The 15,996-nt window shown below is 44.9% G+C and overlaps 1 protein-coding gene across 2 annotated transcripts; it reads right to left on the bottom strand.

Moving 5' to 3' along the window:
- Window positions 1-749: 749 nt before the first annotated feature.
- ddhd1a (DDHD domain containing 1a) lies at window positions 750-14,655 on the bottom strand. 2 transcript variants are annotated; one of them, XM_057058363.1, is made up of 14 exons: window positions 13,449-14,655; window positions 12,294-12,470; window positions 9,789-9,890; window positions 7,470-7,598; window positions 6,837-6,984; window positions 5,643-5,752; window positions 5,372-5,478; window positions 5,032-5,294; window positions 4,651-4,726; window positions 4,436-4,585; window positions 4,177-4,241; window positions 3,918-4,090; window positions 3,115-3,312; window positions 750-3,040 (listed from the first exon to the last, which is right to left on the bottom strand). In XM_057058363.1, exons 1-14 carry the CDS (start codon window positions 14,224-14,226, stop codon window positions 2,847-2,849), a joined length of 2,670 nt encoding a protein of 889 aa, XP_056914343.1. In that variant the 5' UTR covers window positions 14,227-14,655; the 3' UTR covers window positions 750-2,846. The 2 variants fall into 2 exon arrangements, with proteins under 2 accessions (XP_056914343.1, XP_056914344.1); XM_057058364.1 differs by lacking the exon at window positions 9,789-9,890 and having other exon boundaries at window positions 13,449-14,654.
- Between the last annotated feature and the right edge of the window lie 1,341 nt (window positions 14,656-15,996).

Genomic DNA, 15,996 nt, shown 5'->3' with positions numbered 1-15,996 from the left:
TCCTCCTGCAGTTCTGGCCATCTCGTTGGTGTCTGGGGCCTCCAAACTGTTGCCTTTTATAGGCTGTATTTTAATTGCAGAGTAAACATTTGAGTGAGATTCAGAACAGGAGAGTTGCGCGCATGGGTGGGGGCGTGCAGGCTCCCGATGTTGGAGAGGAGGCAGAGGATGTGGGAGAAAGGCTCTGCTCTTCAGGAAAAAAACTTTTTGTCTATTTGAGGAGGGCGATTGGCCATTGGAAACACGTTTTTAACGCTACCCTTATATCGATCACGTGACACAGTAACAGAAAAAGGCAGAGATAGTTACATCACTTAAATAACACTGATGGAGAATGAAGCACCAATAACAGCATTATAAATGAGCGGCTGCCCCCTTGTGGCCATATATAGCATAACTCCAAATGCATCATTTATGAGCGGCACCTTTTTTCTAACTGTTCCCATCTGTGAGTCCTGCCTGTGCAGATGTTGCTTCCCAGCATTAAAGTGCTTGTAACCCACATGGAAGCCGCCTGCGGAACAAAATGCAGCCTATTCAAGGCACATAAGTCAGCTTTTGTTGCTAACATCAGGGGGTCGCCTCGGAAAGAATCCGATCCAAGTTCGAGACGAACAAATAAACCTTTTGTCCTCCAGAGCAGCGAGCGCATCTCCGAAAAGTCAGCCTCCTCCGCGACAGCAGAGCCAGAATCCTACCATTTTCCCCTACAGTTATCTGTGGGACGTGACACACGAAGAACCGTAGTATCCAAAAAAGAAATGCTTTAATAAAAGGAAAACAATAGTGCTTAGAATGGCAGTTAGAATCCATTACAGGCATGGGTTATTGCACAGCTTGAACAGACAAAAACAGTTTTGCCCTATTCAAAATTACAACAAAGGTACACACAAAATGAACAAGTCACCCAAAAACACTCAAAACAAACTGCTTATTTCTTCCCCCTTCAGTAACAGGCCAGGCCTGGAGGAGGCCTGAGGTGGAACATCCACGGGCACGCTGCTTTTTACTTGACAATGGCTTCATAACCGGTATCGACATCAGTCATTCGCTTAAAAACACAAAGAGAACATGAACAGGCATGCCCTTATGCAGATGGCGTCTTTAACCATGACACAAACACTGGGGGGATATTATTGCTGTTGCTTTTATGAAAGGTTGCAGTAATGTTGTGTATACCTAGAGGGGGGAGGCAACAGGGGAATGTTCAACTATATATGCGTTACACACCTGCCTGCCTTTAACAACAGCTTTCTGCGAATGAAAACATGCAACTTTTATTATCAGCCAGTTTATAACTGATAGCATGCCCTTATTTCTCCCTGCTTCCAAAGTAAAGCACCCTTTAATCCACAGTTTGCAGGGAGATTTTCTGTAATTAGGCCTTAAAAAAAAAAAAAAGGTTGTGTTTCCTTGATGGACCTGCTCAAAAGTTGCGGTATATCCTCAGTTTTGTCTGCAGCAACATGTTCCACAGCAGACTGAACCCAGTGCTTAAGTTCAGGGATTGATCAAAAACAGTTTGACACCAACAGACATCAGCCTGGAAGTAACTCCACCGATGTCTTAAATGCTGCTCTCACTAAAGAACACAGTGAAATATACGTGTTGGCACTCTGCTCCTACTAGCATTCATTTACCATTAAGTCCCCATGCAACTCTTTTTTTTTTTTTAAAGAATACATAACAGGCATTTGGCCCTTCATTGTTTCTTGTTTCGTGGACTAAAGTGAATACCTAATGCAAGAGTCAAGAGTCTGTGCACGTCTGCAATTTTAAATATGCTACTAGTGTCCATTAGACCCATTTAGTGGGATAAAAAAATGCATTTAATGCAATTTAACTGTCCCAGCAAACGCCAGCATAGCCACCGCTCACAGGGGGGACGTGTAAAACGGTGACACGCAGGAAAGGCAAATGAGATTATGGTTCATTTTTGAGAGCTACAGCTCACAAAAACCTCCAAACAAACTTCAGTCCTTAACCGGTTTCTCTACATGGGGGCCTAGGGTCAACATGAGCAACTAATGAACCAGACACATAAATGCTGCCTGGCCACAGGATGATGTTCCAATCCACTATTCACAAGAGCATTACAAACCACCGGGAAAAATATTCCTTTTGTTTTAAGAAAAATAACTTTAGTATCACTGGTGTCCTCTGGATATTAATATAAATCTATAGGACAGAAAGTCTCTCTATAACAGAGTATCCACTAAGAATTATGGAATAATAAAGACTGATTTTGAGCTCCTGTGTGATTAGCAGCAAAAAAAATCATTTTTTTTGGGTGGAGTATAAAAATTGGTTGTTTTGCATTTAAAATGATAAACAATTACAAGTTTATCAATTTCTGATGCAATTTTGCAATAATAATTCCTAATATTACTAATGGGAAATAAACTAATCATATAGCCTGGATAATTTAAAAAAAGATCATGTTAGTATTTTAATTTTATCATACAGAATTACATCTGTTTTAGTTTAAAGATTCAGATATTTAATGAATTGTTCTGGGTGCAATAAACTCCTACCGGTCCATTTGATTAGTCATACTGGAAAAAGGTGCACCTCCTTAGGGGTTTTTAGTCCAGTACTGTCACCCTTAGGGTGCACGACTGTGTACTAACTTCAAAAAAATAGAAAAGAAAGTTCAGTTTGTAATCATTGATTGCCAAGAGAGAAAAAACTAAATCACTGAAAAATTATAGCAATATTTTTTTTAGTAGATTTTGAAATTACATGCATTTAAATATAAATTAATCAACGTATGTTGTGCCTTAACAGTTGGATGACCTATTGAAGACACAGATGTGCGTTTGTTGAAACACCCTCAAGCTTCTGCCTCAGTCTGGCTCTGACGCGTCTGCTGCTGCTGCTCCGTCGCAGCTCGGCGTCTTCTGCTTGTATATGAAAGTCAGCAGGAAAAGTGCGATGTCGTGTGAGCACCAGTAGCCTGTGTGCGAGGTGACTGCCGACCAATAGCGGCTCTCCACCAGACCCTCTCGGAGCTCAAAGTCGATGCGCCGCTCCAGCTCCACTGGAAGACAGAAGAGAGGCATCAGCATGCGCTCAGAAAACGAGATCTATTTACTTAATGACAGCTGTACTAACGTGTTGTGTCAGCGGTGGGGGAGGTGGGCCGAGTTATGGTTGAGAGCCCATATGCCGACTGGCTTTCTGCCTGCTTCGGCTCCTCTTCCTCAACGTTTGCACCCCCCTCCAGACCTGAAGACACCGATGGCTGACTGTTGGAGCGGGAGAAACGGGAGAAGAGGATACCTCCGATGCCTTTGCCGATGCTGGCCGCTCCTGCAGGTAAGATGGAGATGGTGAGGGGGAAGTAATGAGATGGGAGGCAGGGTTGTTCTGCTTCCTGTACTAATCAGAACTCCGTAAGGGGGTTATTCTCCTTCTATCCACATGGTGGCGCTGTTGGCGGGAGAAAGATAGATTTTCTGTAATGTGTTTGTGCGGCTATTTTATTTGGCTTTGGGCCTGAGCTCCCGCTAATTCTCACCAAGTAAAAAAAAAAAGGAACTCATTGTCACGTTTCTGAAACAGGAAAATGAGTTCATATTTTTCACTTATGATCTGAGATGATCTGAGCTTTGCTCCAGGAAGTAGCCATCAGAAGATGGGGAAACTGTGGTTATAAAGGGATGAATGTGGTCAGCATTCAGCAGGTGGGCTGTGATCCTTAAACAAGGCTCAATTGGTACTAAAAAAAAAAGTGTGGCAAGAAAGTATCCGTCAGCCCACTACAGCAGCAGCAGCAGCCTGAACCACTGGTTCAAGGCTGGATAGATCCACGCTTTCATATGCTTTACGCCAAATTCTGATGATGCCATCAGTATGTCACAGTTGAACTCCAGACTTGTCAGACCAGTCAACATTTGTCTCAGCCAGTGTCTTACCCAGTATGCTGGCCTTGCCCAGGCTGGTGATGGACTCTCCGTAGTACCTGCGGGTGAGGACGGGAGATGTGCTCGGGCTGGGGATGCTCTCTGTGTCAGACGTGGGATCTTTGACCGGGTTCAGGTATGTAGGCCTGATCTCATCATAGGGCGTGGGGTTACTAGCACTACACCTGACAACCAAAATAAAGCGCACAAATTAGAAAAATGTGCATAAATAAGCAATGCATATATAAAATGTGATGGTGAATTCTTTTACCAGTGTATCTGAATGGGTGCAATGTTGCTGTAATGTTTCAGGATGAGCGGCTCCAGTCTGTAGGCCTGAAATCACAACAAAACATCGTAATTTGTGAGTTTCAATAGCAAACAGGCTCCAACCCCCCCTAAAAACAATATTTCCTTTTAAATGCACCTCTTGAATTGTAAGGTAGAAGAGAGACACAAGTATTGATTTCCTGTCATAGCTGTGAGAGAGAGAGCATCTGTAATGGCTGGAGTATTTACGGAAGACTGACCACAGGGTCTGTGGGGTGGAAGACATTGAAGAGCCTGCTGCAGATGGTGGTGGGCAGGATGTGGTCCTGGTGGCAGCTGCTGCCTGGGCGGATCCCTCTTAGAGCCAGAAACACTGCCAGAGGAGAACCCATGCAGAAGAAGTTCTCCACCTGAATGGAAAAGACTATGTTAGTGTCCCGTGAGCAGAAATAAGGGTTAAAATAATAGATTTTACCTTAAATTTGAGGGCTGGGGGAGCTGAGGGTTTGGAGGCCTCCAGGGTGAGCAGCTGGTTTTCAAGCTCTCGTAACCTAAAATAATCAATAATAAATGGTTAAAACATAAAATGCTGAATTTTCCTCTGCATTCCATAAAAGATACTTAGGTGGCATCTTGTGGGGAAAAAAACTAGCTGATCTACACACAACAGGCTGATGCACACATGTGAGTGAGGACAGTGTGGAGAGCTGTCCCATCATTTCCAGTTGGAAACCAAGTCAACATAATTCCAGCCAGTCAATGCTTTACATAAACAAACTCAACACTACCTCTGATTATTATTCAAATCATGATTTCAAATCATGTATTCAACCGAAGACTGTCAGAACGGTTCTACCTCGTCCTCGTCTGCCGCAGCTGTTCTATAAGGTGCTGCTCCTCGTAGGACATCCAGTGCAGTTCCAGCTGCTCTTCTACGGCCTGATGTTCCTGCAGACAGAAACGGACGGGGTCCCAGCCCGTCATGATGTCGTAAGTGATGACGCAGCCCAGCGAGTGGGACACGATGGACACTTTGCCTCCCCTCTCCTCAAACTCCGGGTTCCGAGAGCAGAAAAGAGTGTACAGTCTATTTAGCTCCTGTGTCAGGCCCTTGGTGATCTGGAGATGAGGAAAGTGTTTCAGTAAGACAGCATGTCTCAGGGGCGGCCGTTGAGCCCAAGGTGTGGGTGACTTACTTCATCCCGATAGAGGGGGCTGTTGTAATACATGATGTCCATTGCACTGCTGTTGAGAAGATCTCTGAGACCTCTCACTTTGTCTGGGGTTACTGAGTCCACAGTATCTACAAAGCAAACCATCAACATCCCAACATAAAACATAAACCTACCAAGAGAGCTCAATTTGAAATGACACCCGCAGACGCACTAAATTTATAATCACGTTGACAAGTTGTACAAGTTTCAGGAAATCAGCGTCACAATGTGTTACCCACTTTCACACACTAACCTCCATCCAGTTGGAGTTTTGATCGCCATTCGACAGGCAGAAACTCCACGTGTTCGTCATTGTGGTCCAAAAAGTGCTTCTCCTCCATCTTCCTGCCACACTCCCTGAGCCTGAGAGAAATCACAGTTAATTCATCAAATTGATGCTTTATTTAGAATCGTCTACAGGATGACTTACTTCCTGTATATGTCAACCATGCTACACAATGAGGCATTTGTGTTCTTGCAGAATTTGCTCATTGTCGGGAAGAGAATACATTTCACTGATGCAGCTGAACAAACACTTGCATGTGTGCGCGCGAGCTCCTGTACAGGGGAGCATTAGCTTTTAGGAAACAATAAGTACAGTGATTGTGATGGGGAGTGCTGATGGGAGAAATGGAGCCTGAGAAAGGCTGTTAACAGGCTGGACTAAAAATCAGCTGATGTAGATTTTGTCGGGATTTTTCCTGGAATCTAAATACGAAACTTAAAACAATGACATAGTTCTTTCTGAACGCCTTTATTGTGGCATCAATCAGACAGTGAGACTTGACTTAATGGGGTTGGCTAAAAAAAAGGATCTTTTTTTTTTTTTTAAACATGACAATGTTCTAACCAGACTCAGACAACCAGGGCTGATATCTCCTCTTGAACTTTTATGCTGTAATCCTCTGGGAGCTGTAGTAAGGCTTAGAACACTCTGCAGCTTGACTTGGTCTACTTTACCTGCTTAGCTGCTCTAAGCTGTGAGCAGTGACCAGGCAAGAGTCTAAAGACACAGAGACACACGTGGCTCTGGTCCACCTGTTCAGTAGAGCTGGGTTTGGGGACAATACAAGGGGTGCCTTAAGTTTCTTTCAGAACTTATAAAACGGGTCCTGATGGTTGTATTTTGGCACGAGCCTATTGAAACAACAGTCTCTGAAGGATATATGCACCTGATGATATGGAAGGAGACGAGGAGCATCCTACATAGCACTGTGCTGCAGAAGCAGTGCTGCAGACCTTATTAATTATTTAAATCCGGGATTGTTTTTCATTTCATACTCTGCACATGCTCTGAACTAACTCAGAAATTCGACTAGATGCAGCGTGCCAAGAGGGAAAGGGGGAGGACTAAAGAAGATCTCCAGAGACAGCAGGTCAACAGCAGATTTTAGCAGGAATAATGAAAAGGCAAAACCTCACTCACACGATGCGTTTAAAGACTTACATTCCAGTGTTTTTAATGATGCGTCCCTGATCCATCTTCTGCCCGATCCCGTGGACCACAAAGACCACGTGTGTTGTCTGAGGGTGTCTGTCCTCAGGTGACGCCTCCTCGACAAAACCTCGGTGGAGCCGTGTTCCACTGCTGGAGGCTGCAAGTGAAGGGTGGGCTCATTACTTTCTTCAGTGACTGAATTTGGTCCAGTGATTACAGTTCTGACAACATTTCATTCATGAGACAAGCCAAAAGACCCATCTGTGGTGTGGAGAGTACTAAGCAGATTTTGCCGCCCCAAGCATCTGTGTTTCAGTGGCGTCCGAGATCACTAGTGTCAACAACTCCTCATATTCTTCATCAAGGAGGACACAAACGTCTACAGAGCTGAAAGATGCAAACTTCAGCCTCATGATCCATGTGGTATATGATCAACTTTTAAGTTACGCTTGAGCCATTTGACCTCAAAAGCAGCCAGGCGTTGCATGAGTTAGTGGGTTAATCCAGTTAAGTGTAGCAAGTGTGCCCAGTGATGATTAAACAGCTGTTGAATAGTAATCTAGACAAGTCACAGTCCTCTGTTGACAATGTGTGATGGGAAATTTCATTTACATTTATACAATAGTTGTCTAGGTTACCGACCTTTGGAGAAACCCAGTTTCTGGGTGACGGTGCGAGCGATTTTGGAAGTCGTGGCATCGCTGTAGAGGTACACCTCGTCCACACTATGCCAGTCCACGTGGGTGCGGCTCAGCTTCAGGCTATGGATGGCTGTAGTTGCAGGTGGAAGAGGAGAGGGGTGTGAATGAAGTGAAGAACAGGTGAAAGGTAGGAGGGTAGAGGGAAAATACAAAATGAAGGGCAAAGGGTCAGACTGACGTCAGAGGAAGACCAAGTAAAGATCATCTAAAATGCAGTAAAGGAAAACCATCCCAGCCCAATCAAATGTTCACAGTGGAGCATTGATCTGCAGCAGGAAACAAAGCATCCAAGGTAGTTTTCTCTGTCAACTGGACTGGGTTTCTTCTCTTGAAGACGTTTCGCCTTCTATCCAGAAGAACTGAAGAAGCCTTCAGGATAGAAGGCGAAACGTCTTTAAGAGAAGAAACCCAGTCCAGTTGACAGAGAAAACTACTTGGATACAATGACCTGGATGATTGAGAATCTACACAGAAACAAAGCAGCACGCTCTTGCTTGTCTGTCCATCTGTAAAAGAATTTACATCAGCTGTGCTGATCTGTGATTTGTAGAAAGGGGCGAGCAAGAGCAGAGATATGGCCAAAGAGGAGCCATCTGCAGAAGCTGAGAGTGATAAATGATTGACTTGAGAGGGTTATGTGTGTCTCAGCAGTCTGTCCTATAAATGCCCTGTGCAGTCATCTTCATTTAGGCTGGAGGACGCTGGCATGAGTCCAGGGCGCGGTGTCACAGCTCTTAGCACTGCTTTGCAGCAGTCCAGGAATTTTAGTCCTTCAAATTTGGTGGAGTAAAATGTTAAAATTAAGTTTACATTAATCTTGGAAAAAAAGCTAATAAATGCTACACGTTTTATTGCATGTTGCATGTTAACAGTGACAGAGAAGCCTGGTAGACTAAGGTCTAATCTTGTCATTTGCCAGACGGGGCGATGCAAGCGTGAGACATTATTCCACCTCAACTTTAAGCCAACTCCCCTCTGAGGACAACCAGAATAAAGACTGTCCTGAAGAACTGGAGCTACAAGGATAAAATGGACTAAAGAGCAGAGCAACAAAGCGTGGGAAGTTTCCTTAGACAGATTAAACTGAAGAGCTTCTAAAACCGTTCAGGCATAAACAGAGGAAACAGTTTCCTGTGTCATTATCTACTGTTAATTTTTGCAGGTCTATATATAAAACACTAACCAGCAAAGACAACAACGTGCTACAAAGAAAAAATCACGCTACAGCAGCATTGACGAAAATTCAGAGAAAAAAACATCTACTTTCATTTGAACTCAAACAGTTTAAAGTGGTCTTCTATAACGCATGTTATTACACAAGGTAAGGTGAAGCCACTTTAGACTGTTGAGCTCGATTCAAAACAGTTTACTGTAAAACAGGAGCACCATCAGCAAACCATCAGTTCAGTTTAATTTAGCTGATCAATACCAAGCATTTATTTGAAGGGCTACCTAAGTGAAACTGGGGCCATGAGGATGGAGGAGGCTTGGAGGCTGTTCAAGGACACTTCCTGTTTTACAATTAACAACAATGCATTGAGAAAGGGAGGGGAAAGAGCAGGAATTAAGTGTACAGAGGGACTGGACCAAGAAATTTCTAGAGTGGTGAAGGAAGAGGAGGATGTTTTTGAGCATCTAGCTAACACTGCTAGGCTAATACCCCCAATATCTTTCAGCTGTGGATGGTCAGGTTAGACAGAACTGGGGCATGATGGACCTCTACAGCCCACAGTGCGTTAGCAGTCTATACAAAGGCCCACAATAGCAGCTCTGTTGAACTCATCACTTGTATGTGGCGCTCAGCAGAAAGCTGTGACTGCTCTCAGAGGCAGAGCTGGTGACAGTGGTCACCGAGCGGAGCATCCTGCCTGTACGGCTAAATGAAAGCAAGAGGAGAGGAGGCCAGAGGGATAAAGATGGGATTTTGGAGGACTTTAGCACACTCATTTCTCCCGTGTTTAACTGCGTTAGCCTGTTGATGCACAAGAATCCTCAAAAAGCTGCGTCGGCAAAAGAAACAAACTCGAGGTCACGGCAGGAGATTTCTCGGCAGAGTTGAAACTGTAATGGAGAACTGAGGGAGCAGCCTGGGTCCATTTCAACTGAGCCCAGGTTAAGCTCTGAATATCAACACTGACCAGGAGTAAAGGACATTGGGAAGGAAGATTTAGCCCAAGAAAAATCCAAGTTCTACAGGGCAGAAGGATATACGCTAGCAGGTGTAATACAGCAAATATACACACAAAACGTTTTACAGTACCTTGGCAGCGTTTGCGCTTGTGACGTGTGGTTTTAGCACTCGTCTGATATCCACTCCATTTGAACAGAAAACGGAGATAGAAAGGGGGGAGGTGGGAGAAGACTAACAACCGAGAGAGAGTGAGTAACGGCCATTGCTCTGGTTCAGTCACACAGTCTACCGCTGTCATCGCTCAGGTCAGCTTATCAAGTAGTGCCGTGCTGTTCGACCTCAGAGCGTCCGTCGAGCCGAGCGACACAACTCTGTGGTACGAGTCGCTATTAACATTAATAACAGCCAAAAAAAGCAGCACTACCTGATGAGATGAGAGCGGTAGCATCAACATTTCAGAATCCAAAAGAAATATGATTTTTTTGTAGACCAATATGTTATGCTGTTTTGATTTCCACACAATATAAAGTCAAAATACATGTTTGATGGACACCAAGCAATCAAACCTTGAGTCAAACAGACAAACATCTCATTGTATTTTACATTAAACAGGTGTTTTTCCCTACATTCAAAATCCTGCACATTAAAGATTTGCAATATATTGGGGAAAAACACACAGGACACTGTTGATTCATCACTCTCATTAATTAAAAAAAAAAAAGCAAAAATGATGCACAACAATGCAACTTTGGTTAAAATCTATTAGTTTTGATGAAGCTGTGCTTTGGTTAATCAAATAGAAAGTGTCCACAAGGACAGATATCTGACTTGCAAATGTCCTTCAGCAGAGGTGAACGAAGGGCGTACCGCTGAGTGACCAGCAAGTTTGCCATTAATAAAGGCCACACATCCAGGCACAGAACACCTAATGACTACAGCCCAACCCTTAAATGTACTCAGCTTTATATGATCCTCCTTGACAGTTATGTCACACTAAATCACTTTAAACACCTATTTCCAAACCAGTCACGACAATGACAATGAAGAATGGTCAGTATTGTGCAACTCATGTCTGATAAAAAACACTCAGAAATTCTCCCTGGGTGGAGTCACAATACAGTGTAGTCACAATACAGCATGTGTGAGCTGATAAGAGAGGTGTTAACGCAGACGCGCAGCTGCCTTAACGTGTTTTCTTTCCTTGACGTACAAGTTAGGTGAGAGAATGACACACCCCATTGCTTCCCCCACCCACTGTCTAGACATAGACCACGTTGCCCACAGTTTAAGGCTGACTTATGGTTTTGACATTGCAGTTTCATTACTGACACCAATTTCAGATTTGAAGAAGTATGTACCTTCAACAGCAGCATTTAAATCTGAGCAAGTGATTAAAAAGAGGAAGATATAGGACAGAGAGACTACAGATAAGGAAGCGAGAGAGGGAAGAATGCTAATGCGCAGCTCTCTTTATCGTCCAGTTCTCCCCTCTAATGGAGTTGCAATAGATAAAGTTGACATGTGTCTTAAACCGCCTCATATTATTAGCTCTCAGATATAATATTGCACTGTACAGGCTGTGAGACAAAGACAAGAAGCAAACAGACGGACGGTAACAACTGACGCCTCAGAGGCAGAGGAGCGTTTCAACACATGCACCTAATTATACGGGACTTCCTTGCAACAGGAGATAAATAGAAAATACATGTCTGTTCACCACGTCTCTGGGTCCAGCTTGCTTCTCCCTGAGTGCTGTGGCAGGTACAGTATGTGTGGCAGGTATGTGTGGCAGGTATGTGTGGCAGGTATGTGTGGCAGGTACAGTATGTGTGGCAGGTTTGTGTGGCAGGAGGTGCGATGGAGGCGTGTGTAAACATCAGCCTGGTAACCCACAGGGCAGGCAAAGGTCAATCTATGTAATATGGAACAGAGGCTTCAGAGAGTCCCTCCACTGATCTGCGTGTCCTTGTGTGCACTTCAAACACCTCCACCCAGTGTGACTGTTCCCGTGCACAGCCTTCTGTTTCTGTAGGTACTTGCACACTAAAGCTGAGCTGGGTCATTTGTGGCTCAGTTCATGAAGCGACAGCGCTAATTTGCTCACATTCTCTGACGCTGGCTAAATATTATTTTTCAATTCTTTCCTACCGGAAGCATCATCTTCTTTCTCTGCTCTTCTCAGTTTGCGTGCCACAGTCATCCTGCACGTTCATCAGCAGGAAAGGCCCTGGAGGTCTGGCTGCCTTGAGTAAAGTGCTGAATCAAAGGGCCTCTTTCTTATTCCCGTTCGCGGCTAATGTTAGCTCCATTTTGCCCGAGCGAGCCTCCTGTGATACAGGCGTGCCAGAACCTACTAGCTGCACCTGCTTTACATTAGGAGAATGACACGACAAAACCTGCGCTCGCATGAATGGATGCACGTGTCCCATTCGGTTCTCGTGAGCGTGCATCCACCCTGCAGCTGCCTGGGCTGTCATGTCCCTCACCAGTTGGAACGCAGAGGGCTTTTGCTCTGCTCTTTTCTTCCAAAGATCGGCACTTTATGCTCTAACACACTGTGTCTGTTTTCATAGGCTATTGTGTTTGTGGATTAGATTTAACTGAAGTTGCAAAAATGCACATATTTCCTCTCACCGTCTTTGCTGTCGACGGTCTTGACGATCAGATCCGTCTCAAAGGTGTCCTGTATTTGTTGGCCACGGAAGTGACTGAGGTGCTCCTGCTCGATCAGATCGCTCTCCTCCTCTTCTAATGGAAGCCACGAACCATCGATAAACCATTGGCCTCTCATCACTGGAATATGGTCTTGTTCTGGATGAGAAAAATGGCAATTAAAAGGTGGATTTTATCAACAAAACCATGAGTGATATTGCGCCACCTCTGAATGGCAGACAGTGGCTTCACACATGCTGTAAAAAAAGACATTATAATGCTTTAAGATCCTGTCCGCCATCTTCTAAGTTTGCATCATTCCCAGGAAGTCTAGAATAGGCTGCCATACACTTTCCTTAACAGGTCTGGCCGCTTTAAAAGGGTTAAATCCCAGGAGCCAAAGAGGCCAGGCCAGTTTTGATTACAGTCTTGAGACTTTAATTACCTGATTCTCTAGTGGAAAAATTGTTTTTTTAAGCTATTTTAAATATCTGCATTATTCGGTCATTAAGGAGAGCATAAAAACAGCTCCGGAGACTGTGCACAACCGTCTACAAACCTTGTCGTAAGGCCTTGCAAGAGCTGAGTTTTTATCTGTGTTATTTCTTTGATACAGAGCAGGCACGAATGCCAGGATATCCAGGGAAGTGCTTCCTAAATGTCACTGGATGTTATAGTCAAAAAGGGCTTCCATAAGCTCTGCCCCTTCCTGGAAAAATCCATCAATTAGTTAGCAGGGATCCCTTGGATCCGACTGACTGACTTGTGTGCAGCGTGAATTTAAAACTTCGTGACAATACAGAGCACAGAAAATAACAATGAATAATTCAAGCTCCGTCAAGTCTGGAAGCAGGATATTATGGAGCTCAAAGTTTGGCATGCCGTGACCATGCAGAATTTGGCTCCAACGCCGCCGTCTGAGAGGTGGATTACTTTATGGGTTTCCTGCGAGTGATGCATGCACATGTTTCTGTCATCTTTGGAAAGCAAGACACCAAATGAAAGCCAGAGCCAAATCTAAATATTGTATATGGAGGAGCACCTATGGTCGTGCACTTGAAGGTAGTGTCTTTGGGACAGACTAGCAGCGTCCCGTGCACGTGAGCCACACTCAAATCCATGTTTAATCATACTCACGCATCCAGTAGACAGGCTTGCATTCCCTCTCCTTGATGTCCACCTCATAAAGCCCTCCTCGGACGCAAACCGGATCGACGTTGATTCCAGCGCCGTCATGGTTGCCCTCATCCAGGGACACGGCGGACGTGTCCACGCCGCCCGGGCCTCCGTCCACGCCGCCGGCCCCCGTGTCCGGCGGCGCCGCGCCGTTCAGCCCCCCGCTCTCCACGCCGTTATCGCCGCTCTCCTCCACGCCGCGGCCGCCCTGCGAGGCCGCTTCCACGCAGTTCAGCTCACAGTATTTCCGGAACATTATCTCGATTGTAAGCGAGTCATGTCCGACGAACGGCTTCCAGTTTTTCTTGTCCTCTTTGTAAAACCAGCGCACCTCCTCCGGACCGAGCTCCGTGACCACATCGCTGAAGTGGTGTCTGGAGCTGTTGGACCTCGTCCTCTTTCTCCTCTCGAACAACGGTCCACTGTTGTGCCCGTCGTTGTCGCTGTACTCCAGGGAGCCGCCGTCCAGGAAGGATGCCTCCGAGCTGAGGTCCAGCATCAGACCGTCCTGGGCGCTGTGGTGCGCGGCGTGGAGGAGCGGCAGGTGTCCGTCCAGTCCCGACTGGATCGAGGACATCCCCGCCTGCATGTCGTCCATGGGACTCATCTCTGGACAGAACACATCGCTCCCGACTTCCCACTCCGTGTTGTTGTTCGCAGAATCAACGCAGGTCGCCGAACCTTTACCGTCGCTGGCTGAAGAACTTAATGTGGTCTTGGTGCCGTTGAAGATGCTCATTCCTCGTTGAGCGACCCACCCTCGCCACTCTCCCTGCACGCTAATTCACTCGAGCCACCGTGCCCTCCGCGCAGTCCAAAAAAACACACTACGAATATTAAACGAATTTGCTTTAGAATAAGCCTGACGATATCCAGTCGTCCCGCAGTTGTTACCACATTAGCATATTAGCTTGCTAGCATGCTAAGCGTATGAAGCCGGTTGGGGAACTCGAATGCTAGCCTTTATTGTTTCTCAATATTAAAACCCCCCTCAAACACTTTCCTATCACCGACTTATTTTAGTACACACAGATTGAAAAAAAAACAACCGCAGTCACCATTTTAGTGTCCCTGTTTCCGTGGAATTTCTCACTGACTCGTTCAGACAAATCTTACACAGAAACGTCAATGTGTGCGTGCCCGCGTATGACTTGACAGCCGACGCGCAAGTCACAAGACTCATTCGTGAACGCGCACGTAATGGCGCCGCAACATAGGGCGGGGCTTTGCGTGGCTTTGGCGTCGTCCACGCCCACATTAAGCCGCGGTACAACTGCACTACTCAAAATGGACACTAGATGGGGACAAACAATCATTAACGGTTAAGTGCCACGTTTCACGTTTTCAACAAGCACCGATTTGACCTCGCACTAGAGGGAAGCAAAGTCTTCTTCATTATAGAGGAAGAACTAAAGCGTATTTAAATGATTCAAAAAAGGAGCAAAACTAATATTACAAACTACAGCAATATTTCCACTTACTGGGACTTACAAAAGAGCTGGAACAGCGAAAGACAGCATCACTTACCAGTTTAAGAGTAACACTATATAAATTCACTTAAGTAGACTATTCACATATTAGACTATTCACCTATTAGACCTAAGTAGACTATTACTTGCTCTTATATATTAGACATGTGCTTAAAAAATGTCATTAATGTAATGCTAGCAGCTAAATTACTGCCTCAATAACTGTTGCTGAACTCTGAAGTTTACATTTTTTGTAATCTATCTCTTCTTGTCAACAACCATAGTGTTTACATGCTTGTGGGTGAGTACATTTATACATTACGCGGCTGTGTTTGAGTACACGTACAATGCATGCAAGTCTTGTATTATTTACACAAGTGCATGTGTTTGCATAATGCGTGTTTTGTGTAGCGTCACTTGTGTGTGTAGTGGCGATCTTGGGGACATGGTGCGTGTGTGTCTGCAAGGACAGAAGGAGAGGAATAGGAGGCCCAGGCAGCTGTATTTGGGATAAACAGACATTATCCTGCTGTGTTCTAATTTACTGCAGAGTGGGAATTAAACTTTAAACTCGTCTAACCCCTCTGTAGTCCAATACTTGATGCTCCTGGGCATCAACAATGACACAGTGTGTGTGCGTGTGTGTGTGTATGTCTGTGTTATTAAAGTAAAGTCGCATCCAAAGAGAAGTAAGGCTCCAAAATATATCAGGAGTTTTTAAATGGAGGAAGAATATTGTGTAGCTCAACAGTGACAATATCGTGCCCGTTTGGATCTGGGCCTGTAAAAGGGCACCTGAGAGGTGGATTAACATCCCCTTAAGTGATGTTTGCACTAATGTTTTTCTCTTTGTCGTCTTTGGAGAGCACCAGGACTGAATGTCAGCCAGTGTCAGCTAAAACGAGCCACCCTTGTGCCAAATGAGGGTGTACAATTCTTGAAGGGTAGATGGGACAATTTGATTTACTACAACCATTATGAAAATGCCACAGCTGTGCTGCCTAATTTGGATAGTATAACTGAGCAGCATGATGCCAAAA

Source organism: Takifugu flavidus, chromosome 16, assembly GCF_003711565.1.
Source record: "Takifugu flavidus isolate HTHZ2018 chromosome 16, ASM371156v2, whole genome shotgun sequence".
Lineage (NCBI taxonomy): Eukaryota > Metazoa > Chordata > Actinopteri > Tetraodontiformes > Tetraodontidae > Takifugu > Takifugu flavidus.
This window is presented reverse-complemented; position numbering and strand designations above follow the sequence as displayed.